Source organism: Lingula anatina, chromosome 4 (genome assembly GCF_051362555.1).
Source record: "Lingula anatina isolate TDL-2025a chromosome 4, LinAna3.0, whole genome shotgun sequence".
NCBI lineage: Eukaryota > Metazoa > Brachiopoda > Lingulata > Lingulida > Lingulidae > Lingula > Lingula anatina.
In genome coordinates this window covers 2,587,106-2,614,861 of record NC_141770.1, presented here as the reverse complement: position 1 = coordinate 2,614,861, position 27,756 = coordinate 2,587,106, and the positions used below count along the sequence as shown (strand labels likewise).

General features: G+C 39.7%; 1 protein-coding gene across 1 annotated transcript; it reads left to right on the top strand.

Moving 5' to 3' along the window:
• The first annotated feature begins 511 nt into the window (after positions 1-511).
• Positions 512-27,756, top strand: LOC106179078 (CCR4-NOT transcription complex subunit 1). Its single transcript, XM_087010263.1, has 46 exons — positions 512-830; positions 1,341-1,454; positions 1,923-2,021; positions 2,679-2,859; positions 3,117-3,260; positions 3,530-3,642; positions 3,871-3,926; positions 4,201-4,327; positions 5,053-5,166; positions 5,629-5,799; positions 6,347-6,474; positions 6,803-6,935; positions 7,539-7,766; positions 8,401-8,523; positions 8,829-8,983; positions 9,419-9,569; positions 9,884-10,112; positions 10,350-10,499; positions 10,908-11,095; positions 11,392-11,516; positions 12,003-12,113; positions 12,631-12,904; positions 13,189-13,332; positions 13,672-13,851; positions 14,129-14,245; positions 14,934-15,044; positions 15,417-15,551; positions 16,002-16,157; positions 16,557-16,742; positions 17,444-17,584; positions 17,907-18,062; positions 18,433-18,678; positions 19,039-19,383; positions 19,861-20,009; positions 20,500-20,608; positions 20,756-20,860; positions 21,176-21,478; positions 21,832-22,065; positions 22,389-22,552; positions 22,765-22,882; positions 23,067-23,168; positions 23,324-23,581; positions 23,958-24,207; positions 24,446-24,578; positions 25,207-25,341; positions 25,797-27,756. The coding sequence occupies exons 1-46, from the start codon at positions 729-731 to the stop codon at positions 25,885-25,887; spliced, it is 7,284 nt and encodes a 2,427-aa protein (XP_086866389.1). The 5' UTR covers positions 512-728; the 3' UTR covers positions 25,888-27,756.

The window sequence follows — 27,756 nt, the reverse complement described above, 5'->3', positions numbered from 1 at the left end:
GAACAGATTGACGAATTACTTAGAATGGAAAGTTGTGGAAAAACAGGCGAATCTGTGTGATATATCGTGCTATTGGAATGTGACATGAGAAGATTAAAGGTAGAGTTTAAGAGGAAGAGTTTTATTTCGGTTCAGGGGCAATTGAAATACAACAATCTTGTAAATCTCTCATAAAATTTTGTTGAGCGTTTTATTTCTCTTTTTCACATTTCCAAAATAAAAATGAAAAAACAACCCGCAAAAAAAGTCGACACATAATAGAGGGAAAACGTAGTCGTACCACAAGCCATTGCGTGTATGAAGAAGGCGCGCACCTGTCACAATCTAAAGATTACGGAAATTGCCGAACAACTTTCCGGAAGTGAAAACGGAAAAAAAACGCATTTTTTATTTATCGAAGTTGTAATTTTATTACTGAATTTGTTCTACGTTTAAAGTTATAATATGCAAATGTTATATAGGGAATTGTATAATCCCTATTTAAACAGTAAAACACGTACTGAGCTTCGGAACGGAAATTGCCGAAGTTAATCCAACATGGCCGGGGCGAGTTTGACGCCATGATGCCAAAGAAACTGTGAAGAATTTGTAAATATTTCCCCATGTTGGAGCCTATCCTATCGGTAGTTGGATTCCGAGGAGAGAAAAATAACTCAAGAAACGCGTGGACCGGGGAGAGAGAGCTTCAAAGAAATTTGAGGCTTTCGTGACAGTATTATGACAGAATTATGAATCTAGATTCGTTATCTTTTGCCTTGTCTCAAATCAGCTATTCGGTGGCCAATCTAACAAAGAAAAATTTCAAATCCAGTGTATCAGAAATATCGCATGTAAGTATTGTATTTTCTTGAAGGGGACAATGTCGCACCTTTAAAGTAAGAAGTTACGTCATGACTTGATAAGTTTGAACTATGACCGGTCAATCTGAGCAAATCACTGCATTTTGTGAAATAACACACTTCACTTTCACTTTGAAATTGAGTTTGAAACAGAATAAACGTATGAAATAAAGTTAATATCAAAATTGATAGTGGTTCAAATAGGTTGCTTAATTTAACGCTAGGAGAATAATGACCTCTTGGTTATGACTAATGTAATTGTTGAGATAAACAGCTGATATAGTGTCATCATCAGAAAAAGTTTACCCACATCGTTCACTTTCAATCTCAGATGGAATTTTCATAGAATGCTTTTTAATGGTGGAGAATCTTTATGTGTCCAGAAGGGTCTTTCCTTTAGTAGAAATCATTAATGAACGCTTTTTTTTCCAAAAATTATATTGTAATCTACTAGAATGAAAGGTCGTTTCTCCAAGCTGAAGGTAAACTTGTATTTTGTAGCTGGTCTCTCAGCACGGAGCTGAGGCAGAAAGGCATCTTTACAGGTGCCTTTTTTCACACGTTGACTTCAGTGGGGATGGTAAAAGTACAGTGAAAGACAAAGATTTTCACCAGGTAGGTACACTGTCTACTGCTGTCTCTCCAGTGTGAATTTTGTTAGAGTTAAATTGTAGATAAAATACTTAAGTCTTCAGATAATACTGTGTCTTTGACATTTTCACTTACTAGTACATTTTTTCTACGTCCCATGCGTTTTCTCTACCTTATGTACATTATGTTCAGCATTTGGCTAAAGTGAGTGAACTTGCTTGAGCTTGGGTGTACTTCATGATTATTGTCCTTCAAAATTTATAACTTGTTTTAGAAGAGTTTTTATATATTAAAGATGCAAAGCTTTTAGTTTAAATATGTTGTTTGAGTTAGTAGCATCTGTACTTAAAATGCAAATTCATTATCTGACTTTTCACTTGAACCATAACTTATTTTATGTTATTTCTGTATTTTGTTTTTCTATGAATATGAAATGCACATTTTAGTAGCACTTTCTGTCAGTTTTTAGACCTCTTTCTCTGTATATTTCAGACCCAGTATTTGATACAGGAAAGCAGTGCTCTGATTTCCAAGCCTAACTTTGTGTCCATACTTTGCTTTGCTATAGACAATCCATTGCACCAGCAAAAAGTAAGTTAGTTACCTGTAATACTGAATTGGTAGCTTGGTCAGGGGTCAAAGATGCTGAAACTGATAGTAATGAGCAATAAAATGTTCAAAGACTTAAATGTGGGTAGAAAATTGTGCTTAGAATAGTCATTCCAGGAAACCAGCCACCAGTTAATATACAGCCATTGTGAAGTTGCTGTTAGTACTGCAAAAAGTCTTCTGGTCCAGCAAACTTTGCATAACTTCTAGATTTAATGTCTGGCTGTTCAATTAAGTTTTCTGCATGTAACCTTGCCAACAAATACTACTTCAATCTTGCTGAGGCGAGAGGCTTAAGGGGAGTGAGTAGGCTCATACTTTGACATTTCTGCTTTAATAAGTGCTATTAAATATTTTTAATACATTGTGGAACACCTATCTCACTACATCATTATATATATACTATGGGCTTTGTGTCCCATTTAGGGCTATCTCCTTTATTCATATGCTGTGTACAAAATGCCAGACAATAAAGCCGATTACATTGGCTGGGACTTGTCAAGAGTCTCTGCTGAGATAGATCAATCATAATTTTAAAAAAATTTTCATAATCTGATCTTGCTAGTTCATTAACTTCTATTCTGAACACCGCCATATTGTAATAATGTATACAACCTTTCATTTCCACTAACGTTTCAGACCTTACGTGCGTCCCCTCATCTCTTGCCTCAGCTGAGTAAGTTCCTGAAGCTGACCAAGGTCCAGGAGGTGGTCTTCGGCTTAGCTCTGCTCAGCTCCTCCGTCGCGGACACCAGGACGTTTGCAGTGCAGTTTGTGAAACAGAAATTCCCTGAATTGCTCAGGTGTCACTTGGACTCGGGTAAGTAAATCTTCTAGTTGATTGTTATTGTTGTTGTTTTGTTCTCAGTCATTGAGTTGTCGTAAATAACAAAAATAATTGAATCAATTACTGGAACTTACTTACTTAGCACCAGTTTTCTGTATTCTAATCAATGCCGAGAGGAGGCGTGCTAGTCTGATTGCAGAGTAGATTTGATTTACATAGAACGATAGTTTTATTTGAAACGAGCCCTTAGTTATTTCTTTACTCAAAATCTTATGTCTTGCTGTGTCCAGATCCCAGTGTAAGCCAAGAGAGCGGTCTACAGGAGGTGGCAGTAGAAGTTGTCCACTTCTTGCTGACTCATCTCGCCAAGGACAGAGAGAGCTTTGACATATCGTCAGATCAGAAAGAGGCCTTTATAAAAAGTCTACAAAGAGGTACAATTAACAATATACAACACATAATAAGCTGAGTGTACAATATTTGCCCTACTTTGGAATCTAATACAGTTGTCAATGTAGGGGAGGGGGGGTAGAGAGGGGTGGTCATGAACTCTTTGTGCTCTGTGCTTTACTTTTATTTGTTGGTAAAAAGTGCTATCCTCCATTTATGCAGTGTGTAATGCACCTTGATTTACATCAGATGGGAATTTATTTATTTATTTATTTTATTTATTTATAATTTTTTGAAAATTAATTTTCTCCAGATTTTCCCAAGGACCGAGTACCAGTTGTGCTCTCTCCTCTGCTGTACCCAGAATTACAGGACTTACCTCTGGAGAAACTGAACCCAGACTCTATCACCATGCCCAAGTCAATGGTATGGATTATCAGTGGTCTGAGAAACAAATTTGGCGATAATTTCAAAAAAATAAAAAAAGAGTCTGGGGTAGTGTGTGTTAGAATACTTCATTTGTGCAACATTGTGTAATCTGTTATAAAGGTACACTGCCTAATGTGGATACTGCCTGTTATGTGAATATTGTCTGAAATGTGAATTCTGCTTGTTATAAGAATACTTCCTGTATAGTGCTCTCTTATGTTTCAGATGGAGGGCTCCCTAGCTGACATTTTACTGGAGGCTGGATATGGGTGTACTGCTAGGTAAAGATGGCTGTTTTACCTCCTTTAATTTAACAATTTCCTGTGCTTGGTTGAAATATTCTGAAACTAGAAAGGTGATAAGATGATCTGGAATTTGAAAATGAAACTTAAAAATGAGTAGAAAACCCACCCTTCCCAGTTTGCATACTGAATATTTATTTAATATTTTATTCTCTGTTACTGAAATAAGGAACACGGGCAGTTATCATTTGTTAGTATTAGATTTTTTCTCTGGCACATGAAATGTGACGACGTTGTATTTTGTGTCTTTCAGTGTTGAAGAATGTCGCACCACGCTGCTCCAAGTGGGAGCTCGCGAGCTGACGGCAGGCGCCATTGCGCGTGTTCTTGGAATGATGGCCAGAACACCTACAGGTCTAGGTGACCAGGTAAACATACAGGTAAGTCATAGTAAATATACAGGTAAGACCAGGTAAACATACAGGTAAGTCATAGTAAATATACAGGTAAGACCAGGTAAACACAGGTAAGTTATAGTAAATATACAGGTAAGACCAGGTAAACATACAGGTAAGTCATAGTAAATATACAGGTAAGATCTAGGCAAGCGTACAGGCAAGTTATATATTTACATACTGTAAGGTGCATTTCTTAGTACATAACATTTGAAAGGAGTTGGGTTGATAGAAAGTGTATTATTTAAGCACCCTGATTTAGTTAAACCAATATATGTTGATAAAAAAATAAAACATGATGAAACTGTTGTATATATATATATAGAGAGAGAGAGAGAGAGAAACTGTCAAAAACTGATTTGGTTTTTGAAGCAGGTGTGCTGAAGAAAGATTTCTTTCATCATGTCTACTTACTTATAGAGACCTATGTAAGGTTCAGTTCACAACCAAGTCGAGTCTGGTGCCTAACTAAGCCAGGGCTCAAATATGGTGCCGATTGAAATCATGTTGTGTAATCCCCCAATGGATTCCCTGCCTCCTATGAATGCCGTCTCTGCAGGGTTACGCAGCATGCTTTCAAGTGGGGTCCTCCATATTTGAGCTGCAGCTCAGTTAAGCCTGGCTCAACTTGGTTGTGAACAATGCAAACAAAGGAACGAAGCAATAGATGACCTGTAAAAATTAGCCATGGTTTTTTCTCGTCTCCGCAGTCCCTGAGTGGTCCAGGTGGCAGCACTATATGGAGTGATGGCAAAGACAAGCCAGATTCTGTTGGGATTAGCACCTGGAATGTTGATGTCTTTGTACAAGTTGTTCATGACATGGTGAGTGGCAGGTTACAGCAACTGAAATTGTCGTCTTCTAGTGGGCAGAAATGAGATTTTTCTGACTATCGGTAGATTTCCGACTTTTGGGGAGCCAATAATATCATTGACCTAGGCAGCCCCCTTGATCCCATGCCATATTTTCTGAATTTTTCACTAAATGGCAGTCTCACCCCTTAGTGGGCTACGCTTCGTTATGGGTAAAAGAGCAGAAAAATGTGTATTTCAGTGAAATGTTCAGGAAATGTTCAGGTTCAGCAGCAACATAAACTATAAAATATGCACACACACACAGTGTAAAAAATATATATATATATCTGCAAAAATTGAGAGAAATAATGATTGTAGCTTCATTTAAAAGTGATGAACACTCGATTTTTACATTTTATTTTTTGCAATCCCTTAAAAACACAGGTTCTTTAGAAATTTTATAGAAACATAACATCTTAATACCACTTCCAGGGTCCTCATATTAACTGGAGAGAAGTGGTCAGTGAGCTGGACCATGAGGGCTTCTTGGTGCTGGGGAAACCAGGGTTACGCCTGCTGGTCCAGGCTCTCTTCCGTGGACTGAGGGGGGACGTGTTCCCAGTGGAATATATCTACAGGACATGGAAGAACACGGAGGGACAGGTGGGTTCACATCAGGTGTAAATTAAACCATTAACTCAGTGCCATTTAGAAGCCAGGTAGATATACAGCAAGTTTATCTTATTTTTATCCAGTGGATAATTTTGACTTAAGTTAAAGGGCCCATTCCCATCTTGCGTAGATTGATACTTATCCGTTAGACTTCTCGCTGATTGTAATCAAATTATCATGCCTCTTTTTATTTCCAAGGTGCTTGTTTAATCATCAGCTTTCTATATTCTTCTCAACACCGGTGGAGGAGTGTTAATTTGATTGCAGTCAGTGAGAGTCTGTGCGGAGTTGGGTCGATCTATAGAGACCGATAGTTACAGTGGGAATGGGCCCTTAAATTATCGAAGTCTATTTGAATATTTTCATTTTCTCCAGCTAAGTTGACCTGTTTTTAGCACCATGTTGATATTTCACAGGTATGAGAATTTTAAAGTCCGACACTGTCCATTTCACCATGTTAGTATTTCACAGATATTAGATTCCAGCAGATAACATACACTGTTGTGCTGTATGTCAAATGTCCAAAACTCTCTTCCAGCTGTCCTGGCTGTCCCAGTCATTGAAGAATCCTGACGTGTTTTGTTTTGCCGACTATCCCTGTCACCCTGTGGTGATTGACATCCTTAAGACTCCGCCCGATGACGAGAACAGGGAGATTGCTACTTGGTACGCAGCTGGTGAAACCATTGTGAAGTTTTAAGTTTTTGTAGTGAATTCTGGGATAGGAAATAAGGGATAAAATTGGAGGGAAAACTTTTCTTATTAATTACTACTTAAAAATGATATGAATACTTGGGATTTGTTAAGTTCTACACTTGACTTGCTCTTCCGTGTTGTGCTTTGATAATATAAAAGAGAAGCTTCTTTGAACAAGTACAACATCACAACTATGTCCGTAAAAGATGATTACCTTGGCTATGTTTCCCATTGAAGTGAAATTATGATTAAAACCTGTGCAAGGTGTAGATTTTATGTGTTCTATTTTCTCCTCTAGGAAATCCCTGGATTTGGTGGAAGTGTTGCTGAAGCTGTCAGATGCTGGGTTGTACCAACAGATTACAGAACTGTTCAAGTTCCCCATACAACACTGCCCAGACATGCTGGTGCTGGCACTACTCCAGATCTCTGTGAGTTCACAGAAATGAGTTCTTTGAAATATTTTAAATCAGAAGTCCCAGTTTTAGCTGAGCTATTTACGGCCCCCAGTAAAAAAGGCACAGTGGTTTTCTTGCTACATTTTCTTTCAATTAGGAATCATGGCAGTGAGTGATAGGGATAGAGACTTTGTAATTACTGTTGGCTTTCACCCAAATAGTAAAGTTTACAGCTGTGAACAGACAACATGACCTTGAAGTTGGACTTTTGCCTGTTAATAATTAGAAATGAAAGTTGGGAACTTTTTACAAGTTGCATTTGTGGAGGATACATATGTATTCAACATGCTCAATTAAAGTGACATCATTTTAAATCATTGGTTTTATTGTTAAATCGGTACATGAAGCATTTCTCTTGTTTTGGTCACATTGAGAAGTACCCTAATTCAGTTCTCTTTTTTCATTTTAAATCAGTGAAGTTTTATAACTACAACTCATTGTTAAATGGTATATGGGAGTATTTCTTCGGGATCACGGGAATACGTAGCCTAATTCATTTCTCTTTCATCATTTTGAATCAGTGAAGTTTTATAACTGAAACTCCTTGTAAAATAGTATTACTTTTGCCTTTTTCAGCCCAACTGGAACACACTAAAACACGAGCTCATCTCCACACTGATGCCGATCTTCCTCGGCAACCACCCCAACTCTGGCGTGGTTCTCCACTACGCGTGGCACTGCCAGAGCCAGTCCACCACCATACGCACACTCATCATGCATTCCATGGCCGAGTGGTACATGCGCGGCGAGCACCACGACCAGAGTCGGCTGTCCAGGATTCTTGACGTGGCCCAGGATCTTAAGGTGGAGTGGTGACTGTAGCTTATGTCTCTTGGGGACCATTCAGAGTGAGAAGATCCGAGTATCAAGTGGCTTAAGGCTCAAATATGGCAGACCCTACTTAAAATGAAGACCACTTAATCCTGTAATGGCCTCTCCGCCTCTCACACACCTCCCCACATTTCTGATTAATGGAGTCGAGATTTGATTACTATGCCCCTGCAGGGATGACGGGTGGGTAGGCGTGTGAGAGGCGGAGAGACCATTACAGGATTAAGCAGTCTTCCTTTCATGTAGGTTTGATACTCGGATCTTCTATCCTGAATGGCGCCTTGGGTTGGCATAAGGGTTGCTTGTGGGATTGGATTGATTCTCATGTGGGTTGTAATAAAGAAAACTTGGGGATGGGGTCCATTATGTTAAAAAAAAGTTGGTATCCTACTTTGTGAGTTCTTTTGATTTTGGCAGTTATCTATGCTTTATGAGCCTCAGCATGTAATGAACTAAATTACAGAATTTTTCATTTGTTCCATAATAGTTGAGGAGAGCTTGTACACATTTTCTTTTAAATTCAGTCATTCAGCTTTTCCTTTTGAGACAACACTAAAATAAATATACTTTCATTGTTTATGTTAAAAGTGTAATTCCTTCCTTCCAGGCCCTGTCCATGTTGCTAAATGCGACACCGTTTGCCTTTGTTATTGACCTTGCATGTCTGGCCAGCAGGAGAGAGTACCTGAAGCTGGACAAGTGGCTCTCAGATAAGATGAGAGAACATGGGGTGAGTGCTATATGTTATTTGCTGTAAAGTTACCTCTATCAGTAAAGGAAGGGGGCGCTCTAATAAGTTAAGAGAACATAGGGTGAGGGAGTTGATCATCTGGATTTTTTTAGTCACCTTCATCAATAGACAAGGGATGCAACATGGATATTTGACAAGAATACTTATCACATTTTACAAGATGCAAGTTAAGAGTTGGGCATTATGCACTGTGTATATGTAGATGATGTAAGTTGACATTGGCGGTAATTGATTTGAAGATTGAAAAGAACAGGAGAAACTAACCCCACATTTCGTCACTGCAGGAGCCGTTCATTCAGGCGTGTGTGAACTTCCTGAAGAGGCGCTGTCCACAGCTGACTGGTCCAGGGATGAAGGATGACCAGCCACAGTCCAAGAGTCAGCAGCTGCCACCTGAGACACTGACCACCATGTTGGCCTGTCTGCACGCGTGTGCTGGGTAAGAATACGGGTCGTGTGTGTGTGTGTGTGTGCGTGTGTGCTTGTTTATGTGTGTGTGACAAGAGTTTGTGTGTGTGGATACAAAGAAATTTGCTGTTTGTTACCAGGGTTCTATCAGCAGTGTTTAAAAAAGCTCTTCATGTCACTCTTTACAATTAAAACCTAGACAAGCAATTTCATTTGGGTATCGTCTTTTTGTGTATTGCTGACTTGTGAAAGTAATGATCTTTGCCAAAATGAAGTAAGGGTCTCTGCAAGAAATTTTTGGGACATCCAGGGTTATTAAGATTTTAAATATTCAATATTGAGCAACCATTTTACCAAATAAAGTCTTATTAAAATGTGCCCAATTAGATTGCCTATATATTTTGTTCACGAGTTAATTTCATGTATTACCAGACGCCATATTTATATAATGCACCTTGGTTTGTAGAAATGTGAGTCCTGAGCTGTCAGAGAACATCCTCACCATGTTTGGAAATGCCTCCCACATCCTCCAGAAGGCCAGACAGACAGCCCCGGGGGTGGTAGGAGGGAAAGGGGTCACACCCCCCATAGGTCCCCCACCCACAGGACTGAACCAGGTACGGGAAGGGGTCGGAAATGGAGGGGTTTCACTTAAAATGAAGGGTTTAGTGATAGTTTTTTATGATTTTGGAAATCCATTGGGTCCACAGTTTGATTAATAAGTTGATATTTTTGGTGGATTCTTTTTTTGATTTTTTATGATTTATTCATTTAATCATTAATTAATTTTATTTATTTATTTATACATTTATTTATTTTAAGTTTATTTTTACTGTTATTATTATCATAACTTTTTTTATTTATTCATTTATTTATTTTTGGCAAACATCCTTTGTCTAACCTTGAGTTAACGAAACTCTTCATATTTCAGATGGACCCCATGACCAGCTTGGGTCCTCTGTCAGGACTAGGGGTACCACCCCCAGGGGGATTCCCCAGTGGACCAGGCTTCCCCCAGGGGCTAGCAGCCTCCCTGAGTGGCACCCCGGCCTCGCCAGCCAAGAATTTCCCGAACGTCTCTCAGTCCACGCCCCCTGCACAGCCAGGGTTCAACCCTATGCAGACCAACCCCATGCAGAACTTGACTTCACAGTTACAAAGTAAGTGGTCTGGCACTGTCAGTAGCAGGAGTGAGATTTTTATGACTTGTGGAAGATTTCCGACTTTTTGGGAGCCAAAAATATTATCTTATTGCCTGTATAAGTGAGTGTAACTGAGGGTGAGTAAATTCAACGGTCAGTACATTCAGTACAATATAGATCTTACGATAAGAAAAGTAACATGTTACTATAGTTTAATATAATTGCAATACTGAAATATATTTGTAACTATTCCAGACCTTGGTATCCAGACCAGCATGCCCTCTGGTGGCCTGGGCATACAGACCAGCATGGCGTCTGGAGCACGCTCACTCAGCGCCCTCAGTATGAATGCCACGCTAAAACAACAGCAGCAGCAGCCTCCAAATGTGGAGAGACTGCGCCAAGGTAGGGGGAGATCAGTCTTCCTGGGGGGGGTTGGTACATTTCAAGTTCTGTCATATTTGTGATTCTTTATTTAAGAATATGATTTTGGTTTAAGAGATCTCCCATGATGAAAAGCTAATCTGATATTTTATATGAAGAACCACCTTAGCTTAATTCATTACTCATTAGTTTAAGTCTGAGGAGACCACAAAAAAAAAAAAAAAAAAAAAGAGAGAAAATGCATAAAAGACTCTGTGAGGGGCCACATATTAAAAATGAAAAGAAAAAACTAAAAAACTTTGTGAGGAGGAAAAAAAAGAACATCTTAATGCCCAGTGAGAAAAAAAAAGGATAATCTTCAGTTTCACTTTCATTTTTGCACCATTTACTTCCTGTGTGTAACGTACACCTATCCCACGTTTTCCCCAGCCTCCCAGCAGGACGAGGTGGCCAGTCTGTTCCAGGAACCCACTCAGCAATTCTCTAAGGAGGTGGAAGACGAGGCCAACTCGTATTTCCAGAGGATCTACAACCACCCGCCACACCCAACCATCACTATTGACGAGGTCCTCGAGATGCTGAAGAGGTTCAAGGACTCCCCCGTGAAGAAAGAACGGGTGGGTTATTAATTATTAACTTTGAGTTGTATTAATTAATTAATTTTTTATTTTATTTAATTTTTATTTATAATATTTTGTTCTGAATCTGAAGGAGAGCAGATGGCAGACAGATTGGTATTGGAAAAGGTTCTCTGCTACTATTTCTCCATATCCGTATCCGTTTGGCCTATTTGCTCCATTTTCAATTATCTCTTTTTACCTGAAGAGAAAAACAGTCATTAAATTTTTTCCGCAAATCTGTTATCACTTCTGCTTGGTGCATTTCTTAAAGTATTCACATTTATGTTATCCAGGATGTTTTTGCGTGCATGCTGCGCAACTTGTTTGAGGAGTACCGATTCTTCCCACAATACCCTGAGAAAGAGTTGCAGACCACCGCCATCTTGTTTGGTGGAATTATCGAGCAAGGACTTGTCACGTAAGTTGTTTGATAATAAATCTTTTGTATGGGGAGAGCAAGAATTTGAGTCAATAGTTGGTCTTAACTGCAGACTGGGTTTATTGTTTAATCAGATAAAGGAAATAATTTTTTGAGATTTTATTCTATTATTTTACCTGAACTGTATATTTTCAATCCAAGACCTGAGATGTCTTACAGAGGTGATTCCAGCAATATTTTCTGACAGTCTTCTTAATTATTCTTGTTGATCCATCCTCCAATTTTGACTGAGTTCCAACAGAAAAAATAATTAGATATCCGCCAATGTTTGCTGAAGGGGCAGAAGATGGCTTCAGTCCACCCCTGTCCTACATGGGCATGCTACAGCCCTGTCACTTATAAGACATAATATTTTAAGATTTTATTATATTTTTTTTACCTTGTTTGTATTGTTCATTAACAATCCAAGCCTTGTGATGTCCTGTGTGGGCGTGCTGACTTATGGAATTGTGTTGATATTTTTAGTTACATGGCGCTAGGCGTAGCATTGAGATACGTGCTGGATGCTCTCAGGAAGCCGAGTGGGAGCAAGATGTACCTGTTTGGAATAGCTGCACTGGACAGGTTCAAAACCAGGTAAAGAGGGGGGGGTATGCATGGAGATTTGGGAAGGAGTAAAGGGGGAGATTGGAGATTTTTTTTGGGGGGGGGGAATCATCTGTTATAATTGGAAAGTTTGGAAGACTTTAACAAATGTTAACAAAACCTGTGTTAGTGGGAAGAAAAAATTAACTTAGGAAGATATTGACTAAATTGCACAAATTCTTTAATCGTGTATCTGCCATTTGATCTTTTTCCTTCACTTGATTACATGCTGTACTGTCAACTGTAGTATGTGGAAATTGTTTGCCCTTGTTGATTTTATTTTAACCATTCAGAATAGTCAAGTATGAATGTGATGTATTTGACTTTAATGAATGGATAAATTCTCCACTGCAGACAAAACAAGTTCAACCTATTTGAAGATTCAGCATGTTAATCATTATCAATTCTGATACCTTGTGACCTTAAGTCTAGTTACTCACAAACTTTGACCTAGTTTTCCATGACCTTTGACCTAGTTTTTCATAACCTTTGACCTATATTGTTCCAGACTGAAGGACTACCCAGTGTATTGCCAACACCTGGCTAGAATCCCTCACTTCAGCCAGTTCCCCCAGCACATGATAGAGTACGTGGACTTCGGGTCCCGCTCCCAGGAGCCCCCCAACCGCCCCCAGGGTCCTGTGGTCTCTACCAGCTCCACCCGGAGCCTGACTCCCAGTGGACCCCCTGTGGTCAGTACTGTCACCGTGACAACCACCACGACCACGGCCGCTGCGACTGCTGCCGTCACCAAACCTACGAGTGTTAGTTTCCAGACCAAGGTAGGGTTATTTGTGATTCCTCTACTGCCAGGAAAATGCATTTAGTTACTTATGTAATTATGTTAATCATTAAATTATTTGCCATTGTCGGTTTTTACTTACCAAAGAATTGTATTATTGCTGAAACTACTTCAAACTTGGTGAATGTGTTGTTGTTTCAGTTGTTATTAACTCTAAAAAGAAAATTATTCACATTCTTTTCAACAGTCTGCAGTCAGAGACATGAATTTTTATTTACCCATGGTTATTGTATTTCACATTTTGTCATCTCTGTGTTGTTCCAGCCGTCTATAGCTAATGCTACCAACATTGACACCCTGCTGGCAGGGACAGAGGGGAAAGAGGAGACCAGCGTCCCCCCAGAGGCTCTCCAAGACAAAGTGTTCTTTATCTTCAACAACTTGTCACTGGCTAACATGGCCCAGAAGGTAAGAGGGGTGGATGGGTGCTGTACCAGCAGGGAAAGGGGGATTTTCACCGTTTGAAAGATTTCATTTAGTCTTATAGACTCGAGTCCCCTTTGAGTGTGTAAGAGAGTCACTGGAATTAATGTGATATGTTAGTGAATATTGAGGGTGTTTTGATCCTGCCAGGCAGGTGAAAAAGCTGCCATAACTGTGTATGTATATATATTTTGTTCCCCCACACAGGCAAAGGAGCTGCCATAACTGTGTATTTAGGTTAGGTATATATTCTGTTTTCCTCCCACACAGGGGGAAAAGCTGCCATTACTCTGTATTATGTATATATTCTGTTTCCCCACACAGGCAGAGGAGCTGCGTGAACACGTCAGCTTAGACTACATCCCCTGGGTCTCCCAGTACATGGTAATGAAGAGGGCTAGCATCGAACCCAACTTCCACACGCTCTACGCCAACTTTGCTGAGGTCTTGAAGATCCAGCCTCTGTCGGACATGATTATCTCGGAGACGTACAGGAACATTAAGGTGGGGGGACTGGGGCACTGATAAAATGGTTCAACTTTTGGCTGGACAGATGATTTACAAGGAAATATTAGCCAGTCTCCTTCACATTAGGATCAGTATAAAAAAATTCAGGTTTCTTTTAAGTAAATTTTTGTGTAATATGTATTCAATTGGACTTTAAATCATATCTAACTTTGTATTCAATTTTGTTCAGTTTATTCTAATATTAGAATATTCATTTATGGAAAGAGAAGGTCAAAGGTCATAAAAGATTAAGTAAACGGTCTTGTGATTTCAGATTCTGTTGCGAAGTGACAAGGCGGTAGCAAACTTTTCAGACAGGACGCTGTTGAAGAATCTAGGTCACTGGCTGGGCATGCTGACCCTGGCCAAGAACAAACCTATCCTCCACGTGGTAAGTAGAACAAACTGGGGGGACTTGGGTTAAACGTGGGTAATTTTGGTGGTCAGGTTTTGAAAAGTTTTCATTCTAGGTGATTGGTTTTAAAATGTACTTTTTTGTCATGATTTTATACCATTGGGAGATGCATTGGGTTTAAAAACTGTTTCTTCATACTGAAAATAACGTAAGAGGGAGAAGAAATATTAGTTGATATGAATGCTGTTTGTTGTCTACCACCCCTTTGGAGTTTTTCCATTGTTGACAGAAGACTTGGAAGACCAAAGCTTATTTGATGGCATCAGGGTTCAGAAAAATGAACAAAGTTTTGTGATAGTCATACGTCCTAGTAACAACGTATAGCCAGACTAAGGGCGCATTCCCATAGATTTTAGATTGATCTATCCCCGCGGGGAGTCTCACTAGATTACTGTCAGATAATCCGGCTTAAGTGTCCGTCCCACCTACTACAAGCTGTAAGGGGGTAATTAACTTTCCTGCCCGCTCGGCTGACAGCTATTTAGCGTGAACCCCCAGGGAGTTAGGTCAATCTAGTTGGATGGATCTAATCTCTGGGAATGGGGTCTTAGTATGATAGGTCCGGAAATAGATATGAAAATATTATGTATGCGCGTAATGGCCAACAAGTTCACATGTTGTTACTGGATAGATTTCCGTGACGTGATGTATGTCTGTATTTCAGGACATTGACCTGAAGTCTCTCCTATATGAGGCCTACAGCAAGGGGGAGCGCGAGTTGCTCTACGTCGTCCCTTTTGTGGCCAAAGTGATCGAGTCCTCCTCCAAAAGCAGGGTAAGTTAGGAATACTGCAGGTTTAAAAAGAAAATTCAAAAATAGCACCTGCTGTCTCTTACTTTATAACCCAGAAGCAGGGTGTAAAAACCTGGCCAGGGTCAGGAATTGTATATCTCATTTGCAGTTTTGTTTGAATTTCTGAATAATTACAACATTTGCAGAATTTGTTTACCAATAGCAGTAATAGTAATAACAGCAGTTTTGTTTGAATTTTTAAATAATTACCATATTTGTAGAATTTGTTTACATTTGGCAAGTAACAGCAGCATTTTTCCTGCACTTTGTTCAAGTTCCATGAATAGATACTGAATTCCTTCACTGCATTTTGTGTAAATTCTGTTGTTAACCCCCCTATTTGGTGTGTTCCAGGTATTCAAGCCCCCCAACCCATGGACCATGGGGATCATGAATGTCCTGGCAGAACTTCACCAGGAGCATGAACTGAAGCTGAACCTCAAGTTTGAGATTGAAGTCCTGTGTAAAACTCTCAATATTGACATCAACGTAAGTAGGACTCAACCTTTTTTTTTACGCATTCACTTAAAGACATGCACACACGCATGAACAAAGTCACATAATTTAACTGTTTCACAAACGTTTTGCAGAAAGTTGGTCTAAGCTTTTAGGACAGTTTCAGTCTAATTTTACTTAAGAAAAATCAGTATCAGTTTAATAGAACTTCCGTGCCTGTTTTATAAAACACATGGTACTGAAATAAATGGGTACTGTGTAGGTTAATAAGTTTTTAAAAATATTAAAAATTTTTATGGGGGAGGGCACAGTTGTTAAGTTCATAGTTGCCTGGATTCTATCACTGAATGTTAGATAAAAGAATCCATATAATATGAAGCAAATTACAAAAGCAAACAAGTTGGAATGGCTGTAAATAATAAATAATGAGTCACTAGTCTAATTAACTGTTTTGATAAGTTAAATGATTATTTTTCATTCCAGTCTGACTTGACCGCCGGTCACTACTTAAAGGACCCATCCCGTATGGAGCGTCTGGTGCCCCAGCTGAGTCCTCCTAAACCCAAGGAACCTCTGACCTCAGAGCAGCTGCAGGTGCCCCCTCCCTCCCTGGCCATGGGGATGGGGGGAATGGAAGAGGTAAGCAGTGGGCCAGGGAGAGAGACTGCAGGGATCGTCACTCTCTAGGGTGTAACTAGCTTTAAATGAGCATCTCCAGGCATTTTATGCATATTTTGGCCATTTTAGGGTGTAATGAGAAAAAGCAATGTGTATCAGTGATAAATTTTTTTCAAAGATTGATATTTTAATAAGGAAATTTTACATAGCCATAATATATTTGGCTATAAAATTTCACCAACTTGTCATGGCTTTACTGTAAATAAGAGTTATTTATCTGAAATTCTTTCTGGCATAATCAAGATATATGTCTTTCACTGAAAGAACACCCATACTTTTGCCTTTAAAAACTGTATCTGATTACAAATACTGTGCACCACTTTTGGTAAAACATCACTATAAAGATAATTGATATTCCAGGCACCATCTTCCACGACGTCCCTGACAACATTCAGCGTGAGTGCCACCACCACTGTACCAACACCAGTGGTGACCAGCACACCGGCGGCAGCCATGATGACACCGCCTCAGCCACAGTTTGCATTTGGCGATGTAAATGTGTCCAGTTTGACGGGACTGGCCGCCCATGTCTCTATCAATGAACAGGTGAGTGTGTTCTTATGGAAGGGGGAAGTTGATGGAAATCGTGTAGTCTTGTTTCTCATAATGAGGAAAATTTAAATATAAAGTACGCTTTCAGTTATGGTGTATGAGGTGAGATTAAGTTTATTATTGTTATTCTAGCTCTGTGTGTGTGTGTGTGTGTGTGTGTGCGTGTGCTCACACGTGTGTTTGTGTGTGTGTGTGTGTGTGTGTGTGAGAGAGAGAGAGAGAGGGAGAAAGAGAGAGAGGTAGAAAGTGTAAGTTCAGGTTCCCAGTTTATTAAGCCAGCTATTCAGGATATGTATTCCCGTTTAGTGGTAAATGCTGGGTAAATGAATGTCTTATTTCACAGTCATGCTTTATGATGACTACTGCCATAAAACACTTGTGAAAACTGCAACAATTGTGTTGAATTAAATTTAAATTGACAGTTGCCAGATGCACTGATTGTTCAATAGGGAAATTGCTGGGCTCGGAAGGGGAACAGATATGTTTTTATCATGTAAAACTTTCTCTCATTTTAGTAAGTTTTTCAATTGTTTAAACCTGTCTTGGGATATATCCCAGATGATTGAATTGTTAACCTTGGATATGATATTAAAATGCACCAGTAAAGTATGTAGATTACCATATTCAGGCTAGTAATTATGTTTAATCTATTTTCCTCAAATGATCTCATGTTGCACCTCTCTGTATCGTTCCAGCTTGCCCTGTTCCAAGCCCATCCCCAGTTGAAGCAGTACGTGAGACCCGCCCTGGAGAGGGCCGTGCAGGAGCTGCTGCCACCTGTTGTTGAACGCTCCATTAAGATTGCGCTCACCACCTGCGAGATGATTGTCAAAAAGGTAGGTACATCTCAGTGCAAGAAAGATCAACAGATATGTGAATATCACAATTATATTTGTTACTTGAAGGAAATTGTTATAATGTTTTGTATTTTGGTTATTTTGTAAAATAGAGCATTCTAAACTTAAAAAAATAGAAAAGTGTTCAAAAGTCAGTGGAAAAGATTAAAGTTAATGTACTTTCAAATTGTAGGGACCTTTGTTTGTAATTGTGATTTTTATGGTCCCTTAGTTCCCTACAGATATTTTTGGCATCAGAAGCATTTAACATTCAGATTGTTTTGCTTGCTCAACTTGATATTTAACTGCCTTTTTTCGGCAGGATTTTGCCTTAGACCCTGAGGAGGCACGTCTGCGCTCTGCCGCCCATCACATGGTGCGTAGCATGACGGCAGCCATGGCTCTGATCACCTGCCGTGAGCCACTCCTCATCACCATAGGAACACAGATCAAGAACACCTTCCTCAGTATACTCAAGGTAGGGTTGTGGAGGGGGTGCACGGGAAATATGTGCACCCTCTTTGAGTTGGGGAGATTTAAGTCTCGTTTGACTCACTGTTTATATTAAAAGCTGCATGTTTTTATGATAGGGATTTCTACCTTGTTTTGGTGTTTTCGTATTGTTGACATGGGAAGGTGTATGGCATTCAATAGACCCTCCTAATTCATTTCTCGTTTTTCTCAGGGATGAGATTTTTGTGACTATCAGGAGATTTCCTACTTCTTGGGGAGCCAAAAAGTCTCTTTTCTCTCAAAAGATAAATTGCCCCAGCCACCTTTCTTATATATACTTTGTTGACTCATAAATTTCTGTATCTTCATAAATTTCCATTGGTATCACCCCCCAGGGTGCAACGCAGCCCCAGAAGGAGCTGATCGAGCAGGCCGCCCCCATCATCGCCCAGGATAACACTGAGCTCTCCTGCGCCTTCATCCAGAAGACGGCCGTGGAGAAGGCGATAGCTGAGATTGACCGCCGCCTGGCCACAGAGTATGACCTCAGAAAACATGCCAGGAACGAGGGGCGGCGTTACTGTGACCCCGTGGTCCTCACGTATCAGGCAGAGAGAATGCCAGAGCAGATTAGACTGAAGGTGAGAGGGACTCAAGGATAATTTCTTTCAATTAGAAGAAAAAATTTTTGATTTGGAAGATGGATGTTGTTACGGCTAGCTTCACTTTAGAGAAGTAAATTTAGGCCAAATGTTTAACATTGTCTTATTGGGCTAAAGAAAAATTGGATTTACAAGCACATATTTTATCAGTGGCCTCTACAAACATGATTTCACATAGCCCAGTTTTGATAACATTTGAAAATATGTCCCCCAACTACATACTAACATCATCATAGCATCTGTTGATGGAAGTAAGATTTTCAAAAATTCATCTTACAAGCTGTCAGAAGTTTCAGTTCTACCACATGTTCTATCCCTATCATCACTTTTCTATACCAGGTGGGTGGGGTCACTCCTCAGCAGATCTCCGTCTATGAAGAGTTCCACAGAAATATCCCAGGATTCCTGCCCAATGCACCAGAAACGGCGCCACCAACTTCTGCTGCTGCCGCCGCTGCTGCTGCTGCTGGCGTGTACCCAGCCAAACCACCAGCCAGCTACGCCGCCACTGATGAAATCACTGCAATTTACGAGAAGATTGCCACAGAAATTGACAACCAACTTAAACAGATAATAGCGCCTCAGTCCACTGCTCACGTGGCGGCACTTCATGGTATCCTGGACGCTGTCGTGCTGGCCAGGAACTCAAGGGAAATCGTGACAGCACTCTCTCTGCTGCAAAAGGTAAGATCTGGTTTCATTTTGCATCTTGTAATGGGTGAAAATGTTAACAGTGTCATAAATTAGTTGTACGTAAATCATATTGTTGTCTTTCAGTCATGCTGTGGTTGTCCACATAATCTTTGTTTTGATACAAAAATTTTAATAAAATTGTTATAGTATTACAGTGATTTTGTGAAGTTTCATGTAATTCTATAAGTCAGACATAGAGGTGGCTGCTGTCAGTTGCCAACCAGTGACTTAAGACATGATGCCACATGAAATTTTTTTTTTAGTTTTGTTTTGAATATTTATCATTGACAAGCAATTATGAAAAATAATAATTATAAGGATAATTATAAAAATAGTATCAGGTTACAAAAAAAAAAAAAAAGAAAAGGAATGACAAAAGAAAAATTAGACTGATTTTTTGTGCAGGAAAGAAACATCTTTCAAGTAGTTGTAAAAACAGTCATGTGTTTACTGCATTATCTGTTATAGACAGTAGAGGGATTACTGGAGGGCCTGAACCCATCTCTCACCGACACTGAGCTGCTGATCAGGTACCGCGACTGCCATCTCCTTGTCCTCCGCGGACTTCAGGATCCCAGGGCTTACGGACCTCAGTGGACCAACAAGCAGGTGACCAGGTTAGTACCAGAATAATGGTAGAGTGCTCGCCTGCGGAGCAGTAGGTCCTGGGTTCAATCTTTGGCCAGGTCATACCAAAGACCACCTGTCTCCTTGCTTAGCACTCGGCAGATAAAGGTTGAAGTAGGGAACAGAGCCAGTGTTGCTGAATAACTGGTAACATTGGGCCAGAAGATAAGCTTACGCTTAACATGTTTACCTTCTTTAAATAAAGTTTTTAAAAAATTGATAATAACACTTACACTGGTTTCTGTCTTGTGTCAGATCAAATATGGCCACCCACTACAAAGCTTGCTGCCTAATTCAGCATTAGACACTGAATAGATTTCCTGCAGGGATTACGCATCAAGCATTCAAGTATTTGACATGCGGATCTGTTTGGTCTCTTTTCTGAATGAGGCCTGTGAGAGTGCAATGTTTTATACATTACAAAGTCTGTTTATCGGGAGTTTTGATGTTATAATGCTATGGTCCTGGCTTGTGTTACAGGTGTCTGGTGGAGTGTCGTGAGGACTACAGGTACAACCTGGACGCCGTAGATTGCCTGATCAAAAGCCACCTGGTCAACATGCAGCAGTATGACTTGCACCTGGCACAGGTGAGTGAGGAGCCTCTGATCAAACCTCCCTAAGATACTGAAGTTCATTCAACCTCAATTCAGGATGTGATTATAGTAATCTACTAGATTAAGAGAATTTGTCTAAAATATATTTCAAATATTATGATGTGGTGTTCCTTCTTTCAGCAAATGGAGAATGGTCTGAACTACATGGCTGTGGCCTTTGCCATGCAATTAGTGCAGAGATATTGTGTGGAAGAAAAACAAACTGGCATGGCCACCAATACTGAGGTAAGGGTATACAGCAACTTATGGGGTTACTAACTTAGTGCATTGAGTTTGATTGAAAAAAATATGGCTCCCTGTTCCCTGGTGAAAAGTTCAGCTTGGCAGATTTCTTGGTAACTAACTCTAAGTAGTCAGCTTTGAAAACATGACTTGCTGCAGAGAGGTGAAAAGATGTTGGCTCTTTTGGCAACTGCCTCTTTTTGGCACACCAGAGGTCTGGCAAAATTTGTAGTTAAAAACAAGGAAAAGAAAAGATCTTCATGTTTTTATCACACATTACTGAAGAACAGACTGGAACAGAGTATTTTCACATTCCAGGCAGACTTCTACAATACTATTGAGACTTTGGGTCGCATTGCCATCCACTCCCGCCAAGCCCCAGACGGTCTTGCCGCTCTCATCGAGGCCATCCGCGCCCAGAACGACACCAGTATGATGGACAGGACACCAGGGGGCCCCACCAGCATGATGCAGTCTGGGATATCCCAGGCGCGGGAGTTTGATGACCCCCCAGGGCTGCATGAGAAGACTGAATTCTTGTTGCGCGAGTGGGTCAACATGTACCACTCACCAGCCGCAGGCAGGGACAGCACCAAGGCATTCTCTGCCTTCGTACAGCAGGTACGGTTTCCTGGTGAAGGTCCTAGGTTTTTTGATAATGAATTTGAGATCTGTTGCAAAAGTTCTGTAATTCTTACCAAAAACTTGAGATAAAGTGAATTATCTTTTAAAAATTGAAGAAATTCCAATTGTTTTAGTTAATAAGTATTTATTAATATTTTGCTATAAAGTGTGAACTTTGTCTTGATGAAATATTATCTAAGGCTACTGCAGCACCAACAGTTAATGACAAAGCGATACCAGCTGATGCTATAATAGCTGTGAGTAATTTCTAAAAGAGACAGTGTGCTAAATGATATGATCACATTTAAATACATGGTATACAAAATGTACAGCTTCCTGTCTCACTTCAGATGCACCAGCAGGGTATCCTGAAGACAGACGACCTGATCACCCGGTTCTTCCGCCTCTGTACCGAGATGTGCGTGGACCTTTGCTACAGAGCACTGTCAGAGCAGAGCAGCCCCACTCTGATACGAGCCAAGTGTTTTCACACTCTAGACGCCTTTGTGAGGCTCATTGCTCTCCTGGTGAAACACTCTGGTGACTCAGCCAACACTGTGACCAAGATTAACCTGCTGAATAAGGTGAGACAGTTTAGGAGGTCTTGATTTAGATTGAAAAACTGTAATTTCAGAGATTTCACATGCTGAAAAAGATGTGTTTGTTGAACCTTAAAGACCCAAAAAGTTATCCATATTATCTTAGCACCAAGGGAAATATGTTAAATATGTTGATTTTAGATATACTTTTAGTAAATGACAATCCTGGGATTAAGTAGGTTAGAATTTTTCAGTCTGAAAAAATGAGATCACCTGTCATCTAAGTAATTTTCTGAAACGGTGCTTTGAAGAAAATGTATCCTCCATATTTGAGTTTGTCTCTCATGCATTCTCCTCTCATATGTCAGGTTCTGGGGATAGTGGCTGGCGTCCTGCTGCAGGATCACGAGGTGAGAGGGACAGATTTCCAGCAGCTCCCCTACCACAGGATCTTCATTATGCTGTTCATTGAGCTGAACGCCCCCGAACACGTCCTGGAGAGCATCAACTTCCAGGTGCTGACGGCTTTCTGGTGAGTGCTGTTCATAGTTTGTAGCAAATTTTGTGACTGTAAAACCATAGATTTTAGCAATGCTGGTTAATATTGGACCCAAGGGATCAATGGTGGCCTTTGATGGAAGTTTCACAATGATGTGTTGAATACTATTATATTAAACCAATGTTATTCTTTCCAGCAATACTTTGTTGAATACTTTTATCTGTAACCAGTGTTTCTCTTTCTAGCAATACTTTCCACATCTTGCGCCCAGCCAAAGCTCCAGGGTTTGCCTTTGCCTGGTTGGAGTTGATATCTCACCGCGTGTTCATTGGGAGGATGCTAGCCATTACACCACAGCAGAGGGTGAGTACGACGCGTGTTTTTGCTAATGGTTGGTGCATGCTTGTGTTTTTACTTCAGTAACATCTGAGTTCTGTATCACCACCTGTGTGACACACCTTCTGAATTCTTACAACCATCTCATCAACTTATTATAGCACAGTATAATTCACATCTTTAACAAGCAATAATGTTTTTCCTGTTACAGGGGTGGAGCATGTACGCACAACTCCTGAGCGATCTGTTCAAGTTCCTGGCGCCATTCTTACGTAACGCCAATCTGGACAAACCAACACAGCTGTTGTACAAGGTGAGAGGGGCATGGAGATTAGACGACAGTGACATGTCTTTTTGACTGTTTTTACTCTTATGAAATATATTCTTATGTATTCTTATTGGACTTCTTCATTCATGATAAGTTTAAACAGTTTATATTAGCTAAGGATCTGATTATTTTATCTCCAGGGAACATTACGTGTGCTGCTGGTTCTGTTGCACGATTTCCCAGAGTTCCTGTGCGACTTCCACTACGCCTTCTGTGATGTCATCCCTCCTAACTGTATCCAGATGCGCAACCTCATCCTGAGCGCATTCCCGCGCAACATGCGTCTGCCAGATCCGTTCACGCCCAACTTGAAGGTGGACATGTTGCCGGAGATTGCCATGCCCCCTAGGATTATGACCAACTTTGCCAAGATGATCCAGCCCAAGGGATTTAAAAATGTGAGTGCTCATACCATATGTTCTCCCTGAAAATATATGAAAAGGAATAGAATTGAAATTTGAGTTTAAAATTATTTTTATGGTTGGAGGTTGTACATAATTTACTATGTTTAAAATGTTTGAAAGAAAATATCTGAATCTGTATATTATAGTTTTCATAACTGGATGTATAATATGTGCAGAAGGACAAAAATGTAAATTTCAGTAATAAGAACCTTTTTATGAACAGATGTTGGGTCAAATTTAAGTAAAGTACTTGGATTCTTAAACCTAATGAACACAACACCTTCAGTACTAAATAAAAGTTCAAAGCCAAATTTTGTCAATTTGAAGTTTTTATGATGCTAGTTCTATATTCAACTGTTTCCTGTCGCAGGACATGGACTCATACTTGACCTCCAGGTCACCCGTGACCTTCCTGTCCGAGCTTCGCAGCAGTCTTCAGATCTCCAGCGAGCCTGGGAACCGTTACAACATCCCACTGATCAACGCCCTGGTCCTGTACGTGGGGACCCAGGCCATCACATTTATCCACAGCAAGGGCCTGCAGCCGAGCATGAGCACCATCGCGCACTCCTCCCACATGGATATCTTCCAGAATTTGGCCGTGGATTTGGACACGGAAGGTGGGTCTTTGGCTGGTTTTACGAAAGAAGCTTAGTTTCGAAATTTTGTCTTTACTGTGGGACTGAAATAAAAGATAAGTTAGTAGTTGTAGTCCAGTAAATTTTTATTTATGTGCCTGTTTTATAATATAAAAGAAAGAAATTGCTTATTTTTCACAGTTACTGTATAAAAAGATCTGTGTATTGCACTGTATGTGTTATATGTGTATATATATTTATATATTGGCTTTAATTTCAGGTCGTTACCTGTTCCTAAATGCCATAGCCAACCAGCTGCGTTATCCCAACAGTCACACCCACTACTTCAGCTGTACTTTGCTCTATCTCTTTGCTGAGGCCAACAGTGAGGCAATACAGGAACAGATTACCAGGTACGAAACTCCGTCTCAGAGTTACATTAATTGCATATTTCTGATTACCCATGCATGCATGCATGCACACACAGACACACACACACACACTAGCGTTTTTCTGCCTCCTTCCCAGTTAATTAAGCCAGCTAGACGAGACTTCTAGCGTCTGTTTAGTGGTAAATGCTGGGTAAAGTAAACTCTGTTTTTACAAAGGTGTTCTCTGCTGTCGAGTTGCAGGAACATTTGTGGAAGTTGAAACAAATGCACCGTCCTTCTTTCTGGTGCTTTGAAGATTCATTTGGAATTACTGTATAGATCTTTAAGAAATAGATAAGTTATTATAATGGTGCTATTATGAAGATCTACTATAAAGATGTATATCTAATTCAAGATTTCGGCCCCCAGGCCTTCTTCAGGGATTTGAATTTTTTTCTTTTTTTCAAATCACCTTCATTGAGCTGGTCAAGAAAACCAAGCTTCAAAAAAAAAAAAAAAAAAAAAAATCAAATCCCTGAAGAAGGCCTAGGGGCTGAAAGCTTGGATTGTATATTACATCTTTATAGTAGATCTTCATAGATGCATCTTTCTGGTGTTAAAATGTTTACAACGATCAAGATTAAGATTTTTCCTATGTTTTTGTCCCCAGGGTTCTCCTGGAGAGGTTGATAGTGAACCGCCCCCACCCCTGGGGCCTGCTCATCACCTTCATTGAGCTGATCAAAAACCCAAGTTTCAAGTTCTGGAATCATGACTTTGTCCACTGTGCACCGGAGATAGAGAAGTAAGAACTTTTTGTTTTTCGTATATCATATGTACAGATGAGATTTTACTGACTGACAGCAGTTTTCTGACTTTTGGTGTCCTAAAAAAAATACCATAGGCCTAGACCCATGCCATATTTTCTGACTTTTCCACAAAGTGGCAGTCTCATCCCATATCTCATCTACTTGTACATGGGGTGGTTTTAGTTTGGTTACGTCAGTTGGATTGAAGAGATTTGAGAGCTGTTTATAAATAACTGTGATACTGGTCAGTCTGTAACTTATTTAAGTTTCAGTATCAGAGTTATACGTAGTTCTCTTTCTAATTCAATTGGACAATTAAAAACATTCACTTATTTATTGAAGAGATTTTTTTCTCCTGAGATGGAAGAAAAGGTTGTCCACTAATGGTTATTTGTATTTTAAATGAATGTACTCAAATTGTTTGAATCATGTTTTTTGCTTGCTATTTCAGGCTGTTTGAGTCTGTGGCCCGCTCCTGTATGCAACCCAAGCAACAAGGTCAGGCCATCAGGGAACAGGACGGCCCCCAGGAAGTGCACTAACTTGACCTCTAGGTCAAAGGTCAACCATAGCTGACCTCTGATACAAGCAGAACTGGCTCACCTTGGACAGGATTATGTAGATGGCAGCACTGGTCTCATGGCAGAAGTTTGGAATCAAGCTGAATTCTTTTTGCCGCCACATTGAAATGCAACTTGGTAAACATTGCTACTGATAAGTAATAAAAGAAAAAATTATAAAAATAGAAAAATGTAAAAAAGGATCATTGTTTGATAAGGTGTGTTTTTCACTGGTGGCTCCTAAATATAGGATACAGGTTTTGTCAGACATAGAATGCAAAAAGGTGTGATATAAAAATAGCAAAATGAAATAAAAAATGAAAAGTGAATAAAAAATGCAAATGGAATATTTAAAAAAAATAGAAAAAACTATGGACAAGAAAAGAGCAATACAGCTAAGAAACTATTTGCTGCTTTGTGTACAAGTGATGTTAAAGTGCTTTATTGTTCTATAAAACTTTAAAAAGATCTAATCAAGTTAGACGAAGACTTCATATGTGATAATAACTTACTCAAGAGTTCTTAATGAGTCGCGGATATTGTATTCTGATATTCAGAAGCCCTTCTATTGTAACATGGATGGGGAGTCCATGACCTTGACCCAAATAGAGGTCACTGTCCCATTATTTTAAGATGAGTACTGTCTTGTGCTTATTTCCTGAAGTATCTCCATAACCAAGCCACAGTATTAGTTAAGTTTCTGTCCAGGGTTGAAGAACTAAATCTTTGTTATTAAGGCCTCTCTCATGAGCCATTATATGTTAAGAGGAGACTACTGCCTTGTCTGTTTGTTATCAAAGGTCGAAGGCTGGGGCTGTGTATATAGTTATGAAACAGAATTATTTAAAGGTTTTCAAAACCAAGATTAGAGAATAAACTAGACTAGAACCAGAGTGATGATTAATAAATGTAGTTGGATATTTAGTTAGCACTATTTGTTATAACGTAGGCACTGAATGAAGGTCATTTTCAGACAGGAATAGGGTAAGAAATTGTCCATGGATGGAAAAATCAAAACCTTGTAAAGATGGGATCATCTGTTGATGTGTAGTCACACACCCTGTACCTAGCAGGTTGAAGTTGTGAGTAGTTGGATACTCGTGATTTTAGAGAAAATTGGACCACACTCAGAGATTATGTAAAACAAAGTTGTGTTGAAGTTACCGTGTAGTTTCTCGTTTCAGTTACCGATTTCAGTGATTTATTGTGTACTTGTTACGAATCAAGGAAAGTCACTGGTGGTGCTACAAGTGCTTCATGAAGATATAGTCTGAACTGGATTGGAAGCCATTTTGTTGGCTTAAGAGACCTGGCGATATCTTGTGGTTGTACCTATGAAATTAAGTGTAGCAGGACAAACTGTGCAAAATATTTCACAAACTGTTGAAAAGTATAAAGGCTACATTCTTTTAGTGTTAAGAAATATCAAGTTTATGGTCTCATGACGAAACACTGGTCCATTTTCATGACCTTGACCCAGATAAAGGCCCATGACCTTGTTAGAGGTCATTGGCCCATTTTCAGGTCGTAACAGTGAGATGCCCGTTATGTTGTTACGAAGGTTACATTACTGTATGCTGCTGGTCAACACCGAGTTGTCACTCTGAAGAGGATGCTAAATATTTTGTGTATTATGAACTTGCTCATCTCAAAGATACAAAATTGCCAAGTATTGTTTGGATTGTAATTTTATTTTTTTTTTAGGCCAGACTGAGATGTTAATTGAGATAATAATTATCTCGATACCTGCTGTGGCTCTGCCGCATACACTAATGAGATCTTCTGAGTATTTGTTGCTATGGTTACAATGTAAGATTGATAAATTGTAGAGAATAAATTGCTTTGCTTTGA